Source organism: Cordyceps fumosorosea (assembly GCF_001636725.1).
Source record: "Cordyceps fumosorosea ARSEF 2679 chromosome Unknown scaffold_5, whole genome shotgun sequence".
NCBI lineage: Eukaryota > Fungi > Ascomycota > Sordariomycetes > Hypocreales > Cordycipitaceae > Cordyceps > Cordyceps fumosorosea.
In genome coordinates this window covers 1,505,204-1,522,059 of record NW_017387305.1, presented here as the reverse complement: position 1 = coordinate 1,522,059, position 16,856 = coordinate 1,505,204, and the positions used below count along the sequence as shown (strand labels likewise).

At 54.9% G+C, this 16,856-nt stretch overlaps 5 protein-coding genes across 5 annotated transcripts; 2 read left to right on the top strand and 3 right to left on the bottom strand.

Moving 5' to 3' along the window:
- Positions 1-3,681: 3,681 nt before the first annotated feature.
- Positions 3,682-5,745, top strand: ISF_03169 (ERCC4 domain protein; the record flags this gene model as incomplete). Its single annotated transcript, XM_018846775.1, has 1 exon — positions 3,682-5,745. One exon carries the CDS (start codon positions 3,682-3,684, stop codon positions 5,743-5,745), a length of 2,064 nt encoding a protein of 687 aa, XP_018706503.1.
- Positions 5,746-6,112: 367 nt separating this feature from the next.
- On the bottom strand, positions 6,113-6,791 carry ISF_03168 (Histidine phosphatase superfamily, clade-1; the record flags this gene model as incomplete). The annotated part of the gene is made up of 2 exons (XM_018846774.1): positions 6,113-6,502; positions 6,579-6,791. 2 exons carry the CDS (start codon positions 6,789-6,791, stop codon positions 6,113-6,115), a joined length of 603 nt encoding a protein of 200 aa, XP_018706502.1.
- A 2,238-nt stretch (positions 6,792-9,029) lies between these two features.
- Positions 9,030-10,261, bottom strand: ISF_03167 (extracellular cell wall glucanase Crf1/allergen Asp F9; the record flags this gene model as incomplete). Its single annotated transcript, XM_018846773.1, has 2 exons — positions 9,030-10,093; positions 10,177-10,261. The coding sequence occupies 2 exons, from the start codon at positions 10,259-10,261 to the stop codon at positions 9,030-9,032; spliced, it is 1,149 nt and encodes a 382-aa protein (XP_018706501.1).
- A 1,837-nt stretch (positions 10,262-12,098) lies between these two features.
- ISF_03166 (pH-response regulator protein palA/RIM20) lies at positions 12,099-14,878 on the top strand (the record flags this gene model as incomplete). Its single annotated transcript, XM_018846772.1, has 5 exons — positions 12,099-12,109; positions 12,160-12,403; positions 12,461-13,169; positions 13,222-14,467; positions 14,515-14,878. 5 exons carry the CDS (start codon positions 12,099-12,101, stop codon positions 14,876-14,878), a joined length of 2,574 nt encoding a protein of 857 aa, XP_018706500.1.
- A 338-nt stretch (positions 14,879-15,216) lies between these two features.
- Positions 15,217-16,715, bottom strand: ISF_03165 (Band 7 protein; the record flags this gene model as incomplete). The annotated part of the gene is made up of 2 exons (XM_018846771.1): positions 15,217-16,191; positions 16,245-16,715. 2 exons carry the CDS (start codon positions 16,713-16,715, stop codon positions 15,217-15,219), a joined length of 1,446 nt encoding a protein of 481 aa, XP_018706499.1.
- Positions 16,716-16,856: the final 141 nt, after the last annotated feature.

Genomic DNA, 16,856 nt, shown 5'->3' with positions numbered 1-16,856 from the left:
CTTTTCTGGCAAAAGGAGACAGGAAAAGCAACACACAAAGCGGCGCAATCGCAACGCCGAATAGGGGGGCGGGAGCTAAAGAGGTACTAGTAAGGGACGGTAGGTACCTGGACGTTAGCGCAAACCTACTCCAGAAGCCAGGTACACACCCATCTTCCAGTACCTGAGAAAGTGCCGACTGAGTTTATTGGGCAAGGGTAGGTACCCCGTAGGTGTTTACGCTTGAGATAAAAACCTCCCTTGTCCTACTCTTCCTTGAGGCCGACAGCCATGGCAGCCGTGATTACGGCGTGTCACAGCAGTTCTATCGTTTCCAAGACAGGCAAGTACAGGCAGTGTGCAGGTGGCTGGCTGCTGACTGGAGGATTCAGGGGATTTTTTTTTTCTTCCTGCCAGTAATAAACTTGCGAGTTGAGAAAGAGGCGGAGAGGGGACCCAGCAAAGTCAAGCCACCTTTTTTTTTCAGAGGTCCAAGCCCAAGAGAGGGAACAGGGAAGCCAAGTATTCGGTGCCTGTGTCTTGGATATTAACCTGGCCGATGCGCCGTTGCAGGCAACAGTCCAAGTTACAGAGTCTGGGCACGCATTTGAAGGCTCGTGAGGGTGCTATTCCCACAAACTATTCGTAAACGTAAGTTTATTAGATAGCCCGCGATAAATGAAGAGCAGCCTCTCTCCCCAGCCCCAGCCCCAGCCTCTGTACCTGGCATGCCCCTGATGGCTGCTGTATCCCGTACAGTTTGCGCAGGTACAGATTACCAGCACGGATATATTGTAGATACTTGGGGGGGAACCGCTTGAGGCGTCCCCGTCCAGGCCTTGTGGGTAGGTCGGCTCGGTACTTGAGGGGAATCAAGCCACTGCGCTGCTTTGGCGGTGACTGCACTGACTTGCCTCTTGTCGCTGAGGCAAGACGGCGACCAGCTCATTTCGGCTGTTGAGAAGAGCCAATCGCGTGATACCTTGATTTGCACGCCCGTCTTTTGGTTTCCATGCGCATGGCTGGGAACAAGGGTGATGGGGAAGAGGTCCCCTCATCATTAGGCTTTTGCTGGAGGACGGCCGTGATGGTCGGCCGAGCTGGTTACAGGACGGAGTACGGATAGTTTTCCGTCACCACCGAGTCGAAGACCACAAGTCGAGGGACTTGTATCCGTAAAGAGGCAAGTATCCGGTATCCATACGCAGGTAAGCTCTCCCCTGCCTCCCTTCCCCTCAGTTTGCAGAGGGAGTTCCCAACTTTGCTTTTTCTTATCCATCAGCCTACCACAAAAACCTCGTCACAACAAGAGCACATCTCCTCATTCTGAGACTCGCTCCGCGCCCACCAGCCTAGCAGGCATGTCTGAATCATGTCACCGACGAACGAAGACCAACCCCCAACTCGCGATGTCCATGACATGGATTATGACAGCGTGTAAATGAATAATTTTCGTACGATGATCGTTCCAAAGAAAAACATCAAGAAATGTTTGACTATGGGAAAATTCCGCACATGTACTCACTCCGTCGCCACTGATATCTGTCATGCACTCTGTACCTCTTGCTTTTCAGTCGTCTCTGAATCCTTTCCGAAACGGGCAGCGAACGACATATATTGGCCGCTCTCACTGTCGCATATTGAGGCTGCAGAACAACGTGTGACGCGCATGATAAAGGCGTCCTCTTCCGCGTCGCGATTGCAGCCTCTGCCACACTGGGCTGCAGGGGGCATTGAGGATCGCGACGCCCACATCAACCATCGCAACAACAAGTCGTCTCAGACCCCTACCTTGTTGTTGTTCTTCCTCATCACGCTACTCTTCTGCATGCGCCTCCTGTCAGATCTGCCGACCACGCACATAACTTTGCCAGTACCACCACCTGCGGCCGCTTTGGTCCGGATAACTTTTCCCAGTTTGCAGCCATCGCCGCGGAAGCCCCTTTCCCTGGCGCATCCATACTGTACTCAGCACACGCAGGCATGTACGCAGGAACGAACACACGCAGATGCAAGGACGCATATGCCAGATCGAATACGGAGTACATATGGGCAAACCCGCGGCCGTGCCACCGCTCAGCCAGCCCATTTGTCTGATCCCGCCCCGCCCAGCGCCTGTGCGAGCGCCCTGCTTCATGTCCAGTGTATTACTGGTACAGTACAGTACTTATGGCGCTCAAGCGGACCTGCCATCTTCCATCAAGCTTCTTTTCTTCCCCCAACCACCCCATCGTCCAGTTCGTCCATCAAACATGTGCTCGTTCCTTTGGAACCTGACCTAAACCAAACTTGTTCGCTCTAATAAAGAACATTCTTCTCTTGAAAACCTTATCTCACGGTGCAAGCCGTATCTTTATTTAGTCATTCTGTCTGTGGCATTGTCTTGCACCCTTCGCCGTCCCAATGAGACAACTGACGGCCTGTCCGGCTGAGCCCAGGCCATGGTCTGCTGAGCTGCACGCAGCTTTTCGCCTATTCATGGAATGACCATCCGATCCCGCAGTGCTCGGCTTTCAGCCGTCAGCCGCCAACGTGCTTCGTGCGAAACTTTACATCTCCTGACGCCGCCTTATTACCGAACATCCGCTGCTGTCTGTGCTGAAGTGAGAGGGCCGGGCTACACCGGCAGACTGGCCATTCAATGACTCGAGAACGGCGGGAATTTGCCGACCTACGAGCTCAATTCTGAATCCGTGGAAATGCCAACCCCAACGTGTTTTGACATGGGCCAATGAGTGCCTCTGATGTTACCGAATCGATCGATGGCTGCATGTCCCTCCCTCGCCACCACAGCATGTAGGTATGCGCAGCTCATGCCGGCATATTAAGCAACGCAGTGTCAGCCACTGAAGAATTCTAGGCTATCCTCGGTTTTCATTGCTTGACCTGTCCTTTTCTGGCTTTCTTTTGTAAAAATTGCCATCTAGTCCAGCCTAGCGTTCCCGGTAGCACTTGGCCCCGACAGGCTGTTGGAATGGACGCCCCATCCAGCTTTACGTGAATCAATAAAAAAAGAAAGGGAATACCGCTGTTACTTGGCCTGCCAGCTCTAGAATTCTATACCTAGCTCTGCCTAACGGGGGCAGCCAGACGCTACGGTTCGCCAGGGCATAGGCGTCTTGCCATGGTCGAAACAATGCACTAGGAACGCACCGAGGGACAATGCCTATCCAAGTTTATCCAGACAACCCGGTTGCACACGTATGTTGGTGTACCCGGCCGACAAAACCGAGTAGCCAAGTTCGCAAGATCCTGACTGATATGTGGACGGAAAAGAAACGTTGCAGTAGCTGATACCGGGTAGGCCACTGTTTGTACATGGAAGGAAGCATCATAGGAGGCAACTCCCTAAGCACCATCACTGCCCGAAACGTAGGGACTTGATTCACTGTAGGAAAATTGTGCCCCGGGGATTTAAGTGGCACTGGAAAATATCTAAAGGCGAGGAGGCGAACCCATCTGTTCATTCAAGCTCAAATTTGATTCTGTTAAAGCGGCGACGACAATTACCTATTGTGGCACCTACACCTTCCATCTTGTGCATAGAAAGTGTGGCTGCTATAGTCCCACTTAATTCATTCACGACGCGGCGAACATCGCGAACGACACAACCGCGCGTCGCCTCTACCCTGCGACAGGTGGTGATTTCTCAACAATCGCCTTGGACCCTACGATGGCCATTCTGAGAGCTGGCGTCCGAAGATGGCTTCCAACGTGATTGACCTCATCTCATCAAGTCCGCCGAGAGGTGTCCTGCGGCCGCCCAAGCAGGCGGCAGCCCGGCCCGACGCCGGCGCGTCCGGCCTGCCGCACATCGAGATTCACTCGGACGACTTTTGCAGCAGCGGTGACGACATCGTTGATAACAGCAGGCCTGTGGATGAGCACGGCGCAAAACGGCCGCGCTTGTCTGTCGAAGGCGCCGATGACCGGCAGTGCCGCCCCTCAGCCCCTTCCATCGTGAAGCCCTCGTGTCATACAAATGGCCGGAACCTAAAGACAACTCCGGGGGATATCGAATTCATCAGCTCTATCGGCTCCCAAACACTGGCTTCTCCCAACCCCCGCACGACCAGCTTAAAAAGGAGCAGGACAGAGCCAGCGCTGCCAAGTTCGGATCCGTTTGCCAGCTCGCCGCCGGCGAGAGTTACTACCACATTGGCAACTGCTCGAATTGCCCAAGATCTCTTGTCAGATCCTTTCGCCAGTTCATCGCCCATCAGAGGGGTCGTTCCCAATCGCACGGCAAATACAGTACTTGCTCGGGGGTCGGAAAATACCCAACTCGCTCAATATCCTTCATCGGACCCATTCGCTACTTCGTCGCCCGTGAGAATAATCGCTTCTACTCGCGCGCCCAACACAACACTCGCTCAGGAACCGACATGCCAAAAACGTACAGCAGCTGCCTGGGACCCCATATCTAGCTCAGCTCCATGCTCTTCTGCGCCTCCCAAGGTTGCAGATGTACCATCAAATCGCTTATCTCGAAGCCCATCTATCATCAGTATTGGGGACTCATCAGCACCCAGCGATGATGACCTACCAACCATTAACAAATTTGACCTGTCACAAGGCCGGTCTTCACACTACAATTATCTGTCCGCTTCAGCCCCCAAGGCCAGTTCAACAACCAAATCGAAGCGCAAGGTCTCTGATCCTAAGCCCCAAAAAGTGCGGCAGACGGTCGATTCAGCTCAACGCGCGGCAGCAGCAGCCCTTAAGAAGCAGCAGAAACGCGATGAACGCGAACGAGCGAAGGAAGAGCGGCAGCGAGAAAGAGATGTCGCTGCTGCTATCGTGGAGGTTAACAAAGCCAAGGGAAACAGGAAGGTGTCTACCAAAGAAATGATTGTGGACATACCATCATGCCTCCCATCGACAATCAAAGTGCAGCTGGAAGCGTTGCTCGATGGACTGGAGGTGCAACATCGAGACTATGACAGCGTGGACCACAACATCGTCAAATGGCGTCGCAAGGTCAACAGCAAATTTGACGACGAGTCAGGCCAGTGGGTTCCTATGCCGCTACGCATAGAAACAGAGGATCATGCTCTGGTGTTCCTCGCTGCAGAGGATATGGTGAAGCTTGCCTTGGGCGATAGTCTAGACGAGCACCTGACCTCGCTTCGAAACCAATGTCCGAACGCAAAACTGATTTACATCTTACAAGGCGTCGTGACCTGGATGAAGAAGAACCGCAATCTACGCAACCGACAGTTTGCGGCTGGTGTTCGATCACAGACTGAAAGCCAGCCTGCACCCGGACGAAGGCGAGCTGATCTAGCCGAGTACGTTGACGAGGACCTGGTGGAAGACGCCATCCTCCGGTTACAGGTCGAGCACGACGTCCTTATACATCACACGGCCATACCGCTCGAGACGGCGCAATGGATTTCCATCTTTACGCAGAACATTTCCACCATTCCGTACAAGCGGCAAAAGGCCGAAGACACGGCCGGAGCGCGCTTCTGCATGGATAACGGGCAGGTCAAGACGGGCGAGAACGCGCAGGATACCTACGTGCGCATGCTACAGGAAATCTTTCGCGTGACGGCCCCTATTGCCTACGGCGTGGCGTCCGAATTTGACACCGTTACGAAGCTGGTAGAGGGGCTGCAGGCGCAAGGGCCCAACGCCTTGGAAGAAGTCCGCAAGAGTGCCAACAAGGACGGTGCGCTCTCGGATCGGGCGATTGGACAGGCCACGAGCAAACGCTTTTACAAGATATTTACAGGCACGGACGAGACTAGCACGGATGTATGACACCGTAGTAAAAGCACAAAGTGGCTTAACTAGTAGCAATCAATATCCCCCTATGTTGACGCGAGTCAGCAATGAAACATGATATATAATCAAATCAAAAGACGGAAATTTGACATCAAGCATCAGACAGCAGTTGGTAAAAATACGTGTCCACATAGTGTTTCGGTACAGGTCTGTGAATTTTTGTTCCTCATCATATACTTGAGTTGCAGCCGAGGGCATGCATGGAGGGAGGTCTTGGATCAAGCCAAGGGGGAAGAGAAAGAAGGAAAGAAGAGAGAAAAGAGAATCACTAACCATATTGTCACAAGCGCTGTAATCAACAAACAAATAATGCCAAGTCGTTTATCGTAAATCATCAGGCGTTTCACGCCTTCCCCCTACCAAAGTAGGAGTCGAGGGTGCGCTGCCTGTCGTCGTGCGCGGCCCTGCCGATGCCGCCGCGCGTCCTCTTGAGCTCGCTGATGTGCACCGTGCAGTTGACGCGGATGACGTGCATGCGCAGGCCGCCGCCGCCGACCACCGGGTCAAGCACGACCATCGCCTCGAGGTACGCCGTGTTGGCCCAGTGCGGGCGCAGCGCCGGGCCGAACCCCATCGGCGGGTGCGGCGCGATCCCGCGGTCCACCGTGAGCCTCCCCCAGGGCACGCGCTCGATCAGGCACGCGTACAGCGGCTGCAGCAGCAACCCGTGCGCCACCACGATGACCAGGTCGTCCGCGCGCGCGCCCCATTTTGTCAGCTCCGGCAGCAGCATCTCGGTGAGGAAGCGGCGGGCGCGCGCGCGCATCGACGAGTGGCCCGGCGTCGTCGCCCCGCCCGGAGCGCGTCACGGACTGCACCGCGCGCCCGGTGAGCAGCGCGCGCTGCAGGTCCGAGGTGAAGATCTTGCGCACGGGCGTCGAGGGGAAGCGCGCGGCGAGGTGCGAGGCGAGCATCCCGGCCTGCACCGTGCCGTGCAAGGTCAGCCGCGAGTCGGTGATGCCGGCGAGCACGCCGGCCACGTTGTCGACCGTCTCGCCGTGGCGGATGAGGAAGAGACGCATGGCTGGCTGCTGCCTGTAGGGTTACTTTTATTTCTTTTGTGTGGTATTCCAGAACGGGAGAGCGCGATGTAGAGCGCGAGGTAGAGCAGCAAGGTTTTTGGTAGAAACGGGATGCAGCAGGCACACGAGGGCGATATAAAGGGTTGAACCCGGTGACCCGGTGGTGCCTGCTGCAAGTGAGGGGTATGAGTAGAAGGCGGCTGAGGATGATGTCAAGGAAGATTTTTTCCTGCAGCCGCCGTCGTCTTTTGTGCATTTGTGTATCGTTGGTCTAGATGAATAACCGTTTATGTATCTAAGGAGTTGTGTAACTAAGCAGCACAGTACTACCCACATTAGCACTTGAGGGTGTTTGGCGGTCAGCTAATAAGGGGTCCTTGTGTTACTAGGAGTCAGATACATCGTTGCCTTTGCGGGCTTGTGTTAAAGAAACGAGCATCAAAAAATACTAGAAAATCTTTAGCGGGACATTCATATATTTATACGAAAATAAATAGTGAAAAAAGGTGTTCAACATCTTGATATATACCTACTGCATCCATTGTTGACTGATAATGGTTCAGGTGATGGATACATAGGTCGAGCTTCGCCCCGTTACTACCTCTTTAACCTCGCACAGAGAGCCAACTAACTTACGCGCGCCGCCGTGTCGATCTGAATGGTAAATAGCGACTCTCTCTCCCTCCTAGCCATATCGAGGTCGATACATCCGTACTTGAAGTGTGGTGCAGGCTTTGTCTATCCGAGCATAGCATACGCAGGAGCGGCTCTGCGCTAGCACGAGCCACATCTGATTGCTATTGCGCCCCCAGACCTGGCCGTGGAGGGGAGAGACAAGGTGGAATCTACACATGTCTAGAATTGACGGCCGTTTCAAGCCACGGCAGTATCGGATATAGAGCTTGACACGTAGTTACCCCGGGACACCATTTCGGATTAGCGAAGACATGAAGTGATTGGCTCTCGCTCTTCGCCACTCGACCAGACCGTTGTTGCATCTCCTTCCTTCATTTCCTGAACTTGGGCTAGACGCCTTGATAATGTATTACCTCGTAGCTTCCCTGTTTTGCATAAATTTTCTGCCAATTTCTCTATAATGATTAACGCTTATGCCAAGCATTGTGCCGCCTCCCTGGCACTATGGCGCTTACACGGTGTCCCGGTGCATCACGTTCTAGTCGATTCTACAGATAGTCTGAGTATACATAGCACATAACGAAAATCGAGCAGAATTTCAGTCAATTATAAGTAGTCAACGACTCGGGCAAAGGTGTGTACCTACAAAAAAGCAAGCTCGGCTGGCCGACATCACCTTGGCTTGCCGAGCTAATAATGTCATGAATGTGTGGCAGGCTCGTGTTTATATGCCGAGAGCAATTTTTTGAGCTAGCGCTATCCATACATCGAGGGACATTTATTGGCAAACATGATAGTGGCGTGGTATGTGTGTTCCCATGACGGCCGTGTTTACAGCCATGTTTACAGTCATCACTACCTTATTATGAGCGCTGATCTTTACATTATGCAATCGCGATGAAACTTAGCAGCCAATCAAGACCAGCATTGATGCATTGATCAATTTGGTCAACGTCGGCATGAAAATGTACTGTTATATTATTTTCCTCCACTTTGGAGGCAGTAAAGTCCTTGCTGATGAATCAAGGACTTGTAATACCATATCTTGTCTGTTGCCCGAGGCAATTCCCTGAACGAGAAAGAACTCACCAGAGAATCCCGAAAAATAAATGAAGAAATATCCTGTTAATGATTCTCTTCTAAAAGAAATGGAAACTAGCCCACCCCCATCCCTGGACCGACTGCCATACAACATCTACGGATATAGGTTCCGCATCCCGCGCCCGTATCCTGAGCAATCTCACTGAGGGGTCTGGCGCCAGAACTGGAACGCTGAAATCAATATTGGAGAATTATCGAATTATTGAACACTGATGCGATCCACTCGATAAGGCGGCCAGCGGCCTTTTTTGACTCCCAGTTTCCCTGTCATCTCATCTACTGTCAACACGCCGTTGTCACATCGACCCAGTATCGCCTTTGTCACCCTGACTCGGTACAATTGGATGGAAGAAGCTATACAAGGTTTCTTATTCTAACGCTCTAAAAAATTACCCTCTATACATTGGATACCGTAGATTACATGAATCGTCCTGCGTCCATCCTCCCAATTGGTATCTTCAAACACAAACCAAGTCATCAAACCACATCATAGCCGTTAGCTTAGATAGCGAGAACAGCGAGGAAGAGCGCAGCGACGCCAAAGGCGGCACCGGCGCCAGAAGCAGCGCTGGTAGGGACGGCGGACGCAGTGGTAGAGCTGGTAGAGGTGCGCGACGCGGTGGTGAGGACGGTGGTGTTGGTACCGTTGACCGCAGAGCTGGGCGACGAAGTCACGGTGGCGCTGGAGTTCTTGGTGGAAGAGGTGACGACGGTAGTGGCGGAGGCAGCCGAGGTGGTGCTCGACTGGACGGAGCTCGTCTTGGAGGCGGAGGTCGAGGCAGAAGCGGAAGCGGAGGAGGAGCCGCCGTTGCCGCCGTCGATGCTGGTGCCGTCTTTGAGATTGATCTTGATGCTCTGGGCGTCGCCCGTCTTGTCAGTGTAGACGTACTCCTTGACGTCCTTGCTGGTGGCGGTGCTGCCGCCGGCGTAGTCGACGATCTTGATGCTCTTGTAGATGGCGATGGAGGGGCCCTGGGAGAAGTCGGCGATGCCGCCGGCCCACTTGATGGTGCCCGGGCGGCCACCCTCGTAGCCGGCGACCCAGGCGCCGAGCTTGACCTGCATGGGGCTCTGCGGGAAGGCGGCGCCGACGGAGGTGCGGGTCAGGGTGCGCACCACGGCGCCGTTGATGATCCAGTCGATCTTCTCGGGGGTCCACTCGAAGGTGTACTTGTGAATGGCGCCGAAGGGGTTGTCGATGGCGTGGAAGCCGCCGCGGGTGAAGTCGGAGTCGTTGCCCTTGGAGAAGTAGTTGGATTGGATCTGCTTGTTGTCGAAACCGACCGTCTCAAAGTCGATCTCGTCGCGCGTGTCGGACTGCAGCACCAGCGAGGTTATGATGCCCTTGCCGCCGGCCGCCTGCAGCTCCACCTCGACGCGGCCGAAGAAGAGGTACTTGTCGCTGCGCAGGGTCGGGGCCTGGGGGGCGCCGTCCATGGCGGCGAGGGCGCCGCGCGAGTCGTACGTCACGGCCTTGCCGTCCATGGTGTGGAAGGCATCGCAGGCACCGCGAGTGAAGTCGCAGTTGGCGCCATCCTTGCCGAAGCCAGGGTTGGGCGTGCAGGCTGGAAAGACGATGGCTGTCAGTATGATGAAGAGCTGGGTGTAGAGCCAAACGACCAAGGGGTGGGAAGGAGGCAGTGCATACTCTTGACACGGGGGTCGCAGTCAGACCAGGTCTGAGCAGACACGAGCGAGACAGTGGCCAGAGCCACGGCAATCTTGGAGAACATGATGATTCTTGAAAAAACAAGAAAAAGTGAACAGTAAAAATCACGAGGGTAAAAACGAAGGTGGTGGTGGTGTTGTGACGATTAGTCTAAAACGAGGGACTGAGTTGCTTTAGAAGAAAAGAGAGGAGAGGAGAGGGCCAAGTTTCCATGCCAAGTGACCGGATTATAACGAGAACAACAAAAGAGCCAAGAACAAATAATATGACTCCACGAAAGGAGTGTCGAGAGAGGCTTCATCTAGAAAGGCGAATGGGCCGAAGGGCCACCCGCAGCCAACCAACCAATATGGTATTGTGCCAAGCTGTCTCGTAACATTAAGACCCCCGGTTATCCCCGCCAAGCATGGGTCAGTCGACGCCTTTCTGGGCGTGGCCGAGTCCACTGAGAGAACGAGATGAAAGGCGTCCAAGTGACAAAAAAGAAGAGATCCACGGGCGCCCACGGGAGCCCAGGGGTCCCAGCCCTGGAGGGCTCACAAGGAATGCAGGATACGGGCCCGTGTAGACAAGTTTGCCGAGCACCAGCCTCGCGGAGCAAACACGAGCGCATTGGCACGAGGCCCGGCACAATGCCACAATGTCTCAATGCACCGAGTCGTTCGTGTTGGCACGCACTTCTCTTCGTTAAATTGACTCAGCTCGGCGCCGAGATGAGCGTCGTGCAAGCGAGCGCAGGTCCCCATCTGAACCATGCAGGCACAAGGCGCTAAATTTCAGGCTACATGCAATAACGGTAGGAAAGTGAACATAGTTGTACAGAAAGGTGGTAATGTGTGTTGGACGGTTGGACGGGTAATGAGCGCCTAGAGAATGCCAAGGGGGGATCCCATAAATTCGTCCCCCGGGCCAAGGGTGGGCGGTTTGATGCTGACGTACTGGAACCTGCGCCCCCCTTGTCGACTCGCCCGTCTGTAACTTATTCTTCTCACTGCCTGTGCGAAGGACGGTTGAAGAGGTTGGCAAGGCAGACACTCTCGGCGGAGGCGGTGTTCTATACGGGAGGAGCTGAGATCGAGAGGTTGGGAGGTGTAGATGCCAGAGACGGGACGTTGCCTATCTAGGCACAATAGTAGTCCATCACCAGTAAGACCTTGAAGCCTAACAACTTTATTTTGTGGCCTTCAGGGAGACGGCGCCGTTAGCTTCGGCGTTGTATTGAGCTAGGAAAGAGATCGGTCACTTCGGTTCAGCCATTGTAAATGGCCACTATGATTCGCATTTCCATAGCAAAGATTCAAGAACTAGAGATGCATCACTGGCGATTAAATCTGATCCCCGGCGTGGTTAAAAAGACTTTTCGAAACATAAATGCTGAGTTTGTCTCGTGGAGTTGCGCTGCCACTTAAGCTAAGCAGTTGACTTAAGAGTATAAAGACAACAAAGTCATGAATGGCTAAGCTTGACGGGATTTTATCAATTTCTACATCTAATTAGATGTAGATTGAGTCAATATAACTATTTCACCAGCTCATGTTTTTCATTAATCGAGTGAATTGTGGCCCATACTGTAAAGTGTAAGCCCTCTCAAGAAAACGTTCCTCAGCTACCACAAACTCTCCGCAACTTGGCCATAAATCTATTAGATAAATAATAAAATTTTAATATTCTGAAATTTTATTACATCTTATTGTACATTGCTCAATGTCCTCTGATCCGACTGGGTTGTTTCTCAGACCAACGCGGGCCGCAACGCCCCCCACCACTAATCGCAACCCCACCAACGTCATCACGAGCACCAAGTCTCAACTCTCACAAGCCATCCATCACGAACTATCAACAGCGCATCGACCATCGCGAATCAGCGTTGCTCTCGCTCCGGTGGGCGATTCAACGCCAAAATGGAATCCAAGTGAGGACAAACGTTGAATCAGCCGAGTCAAACTTCGCTGACCTCCGCAGGACTAGCAATATTCTCTCCCTTCTGTTTCGACGGTCGGTGCACCTGTCGCTCGCCACCACGATTCGCCAGTATATCAACGCCAAATATGACCAGCACCCGGACATGTTCCGGCCAGACCTCGAGGCCATTGACGCGCTTAGAACCGATGCAATCAACGTCCGCGAGCCGCACACCAGCGGCATCAAGAAGCTCCAAGCGTACGCCGCGCAGCTGGTCTGGATCGGCGGCAAGTTTCCCATCGACGTGCGCTTGACTCTGTAACACCCGGTTGACATAAGGATACTAACGGAGGAGGCACAGATTGGAGCTGAGTTTACGTGGTACCCCGCGCTGGGCTACAACACCGAACGACCGATGGTCCGCAACAACCTGAAATACGAGCTCATGAATATTCTCTACAACCTCGCGTCGCTCTACTCGCAACTTGCCATCAACACATCGCGCGCCAATACAGACGGCCTCAAGACGGCTGCCAACTACTTTTCGCAGGCGGCCGGCGTGCTCTCCCACATGAAGACGACGGTGCTGCCGGAGCTGCGCATGTCGGACCCGCCTGAGGACATGGACGAGCACACGCTTGAATCGCTGACGCAGCTGCTGCTGGCCCAGAGCCAGGAGTGTTTCTGGCAAAAGGCGGTCATGGACGGCTACAAGGATGCCTCGATCGCGAAGCTCGCCGCGCGCGTCTCTGATCTTTACAACCTGGCCGGCGAATCGGCTGTCAAGAGCGAAGCCATCAGCAGCGCGTGGATACACCACATGACGGCCAAGCACCACCACTTTGCAGCGGCCGCGCAGTATCGAGCGGCTTGCGATTGCTTGGAGAAGCGGAAGTATGGCGAGGAGGTGGCGCGTCTGCAGGATGCTGTGCTGTGCGTCAACGAGGGTATCAAGGAGACCAAAGGCGGATACCTCAACAAAATTGTGGTTGAAGACTTGAATGCGTTGAAGCGAAAGGTGGAGGAGGATCTAAAGCGGGCGGAAAAGGACAATGACATCATCTTTCTGAGTGAGTAAGGATTGCGCATGTCTACTCGAGCTTGGGGTGCTAACGCGTGCAGACATTGTGCCGCCAAAGTCGGAACTCAAGATTCTCGAACGAGCGAACATGGCGGTTGCTAGAGTACCGAAGCAAGTCTCGGAGCCTTACGAATTCTTCGGAGACAAGGCCGAGTTTGGACCTGCTCTCTTCTCCCGCCTTGTTCCGTTCTCGGTACACGTCGCGATTTCGATATACGAGGAGCGGCGTGACCGAATGGTGGACCAAAATATCATACAAGAGCTGGAAACAATGACGGAGGAAATTCACAACACATTGGCAACCCTTGGGCTGCCTGGCTCAATCCAAGCCCTGGAGAAGCCTCTCGGGCTACCACCGAGCCTGGTGCAGCACGCTGAGGAGATACGGCAGGCAGATGCTGTCAGCAGAATCCACAAGTCTTTCATCGACATTGATAAGCTCCGCGCCGCCGACATTGCCATCTTTGAAGAGGGCGTGACGGCGCTGGTGGCCGAATCTGAGGAGGACCAGCAACTGCGCGCCAAATATGGTACTGACCGGTGGGCTCGCCCAGACAGCAAAACCGACCCTCAAGGTGCAAAGCTGTGGAATCACGTCACGGAGATTGAAAGCTACTTTGAGAGCAGCTCGAGCAGTGACGGCGTGGTACGGGAGAAATATGCAGCAAATGAAGAGCTGCTGCGCATCCTCTCCGGACCCGACCGTGGCATCCAAAATTACGTACCTTCTGGCGGGCAGATGGATGTGCGCGAGGACCTCAGGGCGTCGATGGGCAAGCTGCGTGGCGCGTATAGTGACGCAGTGCGTCTTGAGAGTAAGCGACGGGTCAAGGTCAAGAACTTGAAGGAGAGTTCCAAACGCGACGATATCAAGCCGGAAATTTTGAAGGAGGCGGCCAGGCTGGAACGCACATATCCCACAACGAGCATCGTGCCAGCGCATTTTGAGGATTTCTTCGACAAGCGGCTGGACAAGCTGTACGAGCCAGAGATTGAGATGCTGAGCAAGGAAGCAAAAGAGCAGGAGCAGTTGCTCGCGCAGCTGCAAAGGGCGAACCGCGAGTTTGAAGCGCAAAAACAAAAGGGAAGCTCGCGCGCGAACCGCGAACGCGAGCAGGCGCTGCAGAGGCTCGACTCGGCGTACTACAAGTACAAGGAGATGCTCAACAACCTGGACGTCGGGCGTAAGTTCTACAATGACCTGAATAAGATTGTCGGTCAGGGATTCCGCGACGTGGCCAAGTCGTGGGTTGCGCAGCGGCGCATGGAAGCCAGAGCGCTGGAAGAGTAAGCTTTCCCACCAATGATCATGGGCCATGCTAACAAGCGACTAGGGAGTTGAGCATGCCACCGCTCTCGAACCTGAACATTTCAAGGAACCACACTCCGGTGCACAACGCGGCGCCACAGAACGCGTATCATCAACAAGCACCGCCTCAGGCTCAGAGCTACTACGGCGGCGGCGTGCCGCAGCAGGGGGTGGAGGCGGCGGCGATACAGTCGTGGGCCGGGGCGGGAGCCAACGTGCAGCAGCCGCAGCCGATGCCCCCGGTGGCCAACCCGATGGGCGGCATGTGGAAGCCCGGTGCAGGCATCAAGTTCGGAACTGGGCCGACGGCGGGAGGAAGCGGCGGCGGTGAAGGACAGCAGCCGGCGTCGGGGACGTGGAATCCAAACTCGGGTATCAAATTTGGGTAGGAAGATGTGCATACATACTATTTAGGCGTTGAATGAGTACGTGGAAAAACCATTGAACTGCGACTTGGGACTAGATTAAGTTGAAAGATTTGGTATCATTCTGTGTCTATCTCGCTCCAAACTAAAGGCATAAATCAAAGGCTTCATTGGGGTATAACAAAAGAAATCCAAATAGGCTAGAGTAATGAGCGTGTGGTCGGCAATCGTACACATCATTGTGCGAAAAAAAACAAGAGAAAAGAAAAGCATGGTCTATATGCGGAAAGCAAGAGCTGGAAATTGATCAAATGGCACGTGAAGCAGAAGACCGCAACTCTGTGATGATGATGGGTCAATGATCACTGATGGATGGCCTTGGTCTTGGACTGCTCGTTCTGGAGGGCCTGCTGGGCGGCGTTGAGCTTGCCAAACTGCCACTCCGGCAGGGTGATGCCCGTCTGCTCGTTGATGGTCGTCATCAGCGGCGGGAGCATCTGGTAGACGTTGCGCATCGTCTCCGTCGCGTCAGCACCACCACCACCACCGCTGCCGGCGGCGGCGCCGCTCCCCGTGTTCCAGACGGAGATCTTGGGCTCGAGGCCGCGGATGGCCGCGGCGTTGGCCTTGGCCAGCTCGACGTACGTGCCCTTCTCGATCATCAGGTACTGGAGCAGGCCGGACGGCCCGCCGAACGCGCCCGCCATCTTGGCGTACGCGTCCGCCATGGCGGCGATACCCTCCGCCTCCTTGGTGCGGCGGAGCACGTCGGCCTCGGCGCTCTTCTGGGCCGCGTAGGCGGCGGCATCGGCCTCGGCGCGAATGCGGTAGACGGCGGCGTCAGCGTCGGCCTCCTGTGCCTTCTTCTGGGCGCCCGCGTCGGCCGAGACCTTGTAGGCTTCGGCGTCGGCGGCCTGCTGGGCGCTCTCCCTGGCGATGGTGGCCTTGACGACGTCCCTCGCGCGGAGGCGCGCGAGCTCCGCCTGGGCGCGCTTGCCCTCGACCTCCTTCTTGAGTTCCTCGTCCCTGGACTCGAGGCTGCGCTGGGCGGTGACCTTTGCGATGTCGACGTCGCGGTCGAGCGCGGTGTTTTCTGTCTTGAGGTGCGCCTCGGCCCTGGCGCGCTCGATTTCGAGCTGCGTCTTGTTCACGGCCGTATCGGCGTCGATCTTGGCGATCTCGCGCTCCTGCTTGCCCTTGAGATCGGCCTCGCCGACGGTGCCGTTCCGCTGCGCCTCGGCGACGTCGATGCGCGCCTGGTTGGTGGCGCCCTCGTGGGCCTTGCGAGCGAGGTCTGCGAAGAAGGTTGAGCCAGGGGCGTCCTTGAGTTCCTTGACCTGAAGCGGGGAGAAAGAAATGCATTAGTTTGGCTTCCGGGGAGGGGACTTACGTTCGCGTTCCAGATTTTCAGGCCGAACTGGTCGAGCTCGCCCTGGATGATTCCGAAGATCTTCTTCTTAAACTCCTCGCGCTTGGTAAAGACCTCATCTATGGACATGCTGGAGATGAGGACGCGGGTTTCGCCCTCGACGATGCCCCTGACGATTCTGCCAATGTGGTTGCGCTGGCCCTCGTCGCTCCCCGACAGGAGCATCGCGTACTTGAGGAGGGCGTCGCCCGCGGCGTCGTCGCCGCGGTTGGTGATGTCCGGGCCGATGGTGAAGACGACGGGCAGGGAGATCTGCAGCTTTTCCTTGGTCATGACGAGCATGTCCATGGCGTAGTCCTGGGGCTGGACGGAGAAGCGGACGCAGCGCTGCAAGGGCAAGACGAAGGAGGACTTTTTGACGTGGACATCCTTGATGCCCATGCCAGTGATGGCGAGGTATTCATTGGCGTCGGAGGCTTGGTAGAAGAGCATGTTTGCGGTGGTGGTGGTTGAATGGTAAGGAGAGTAGTATATGTGTGAGTGCGTGTAAGTGGTGGTGTAAGTGGTGTCTTGGTGTGTGAAGATGTTGCAACCACAGATAAAAGTGTAGCGGCGAATGTCTATGACATAAAG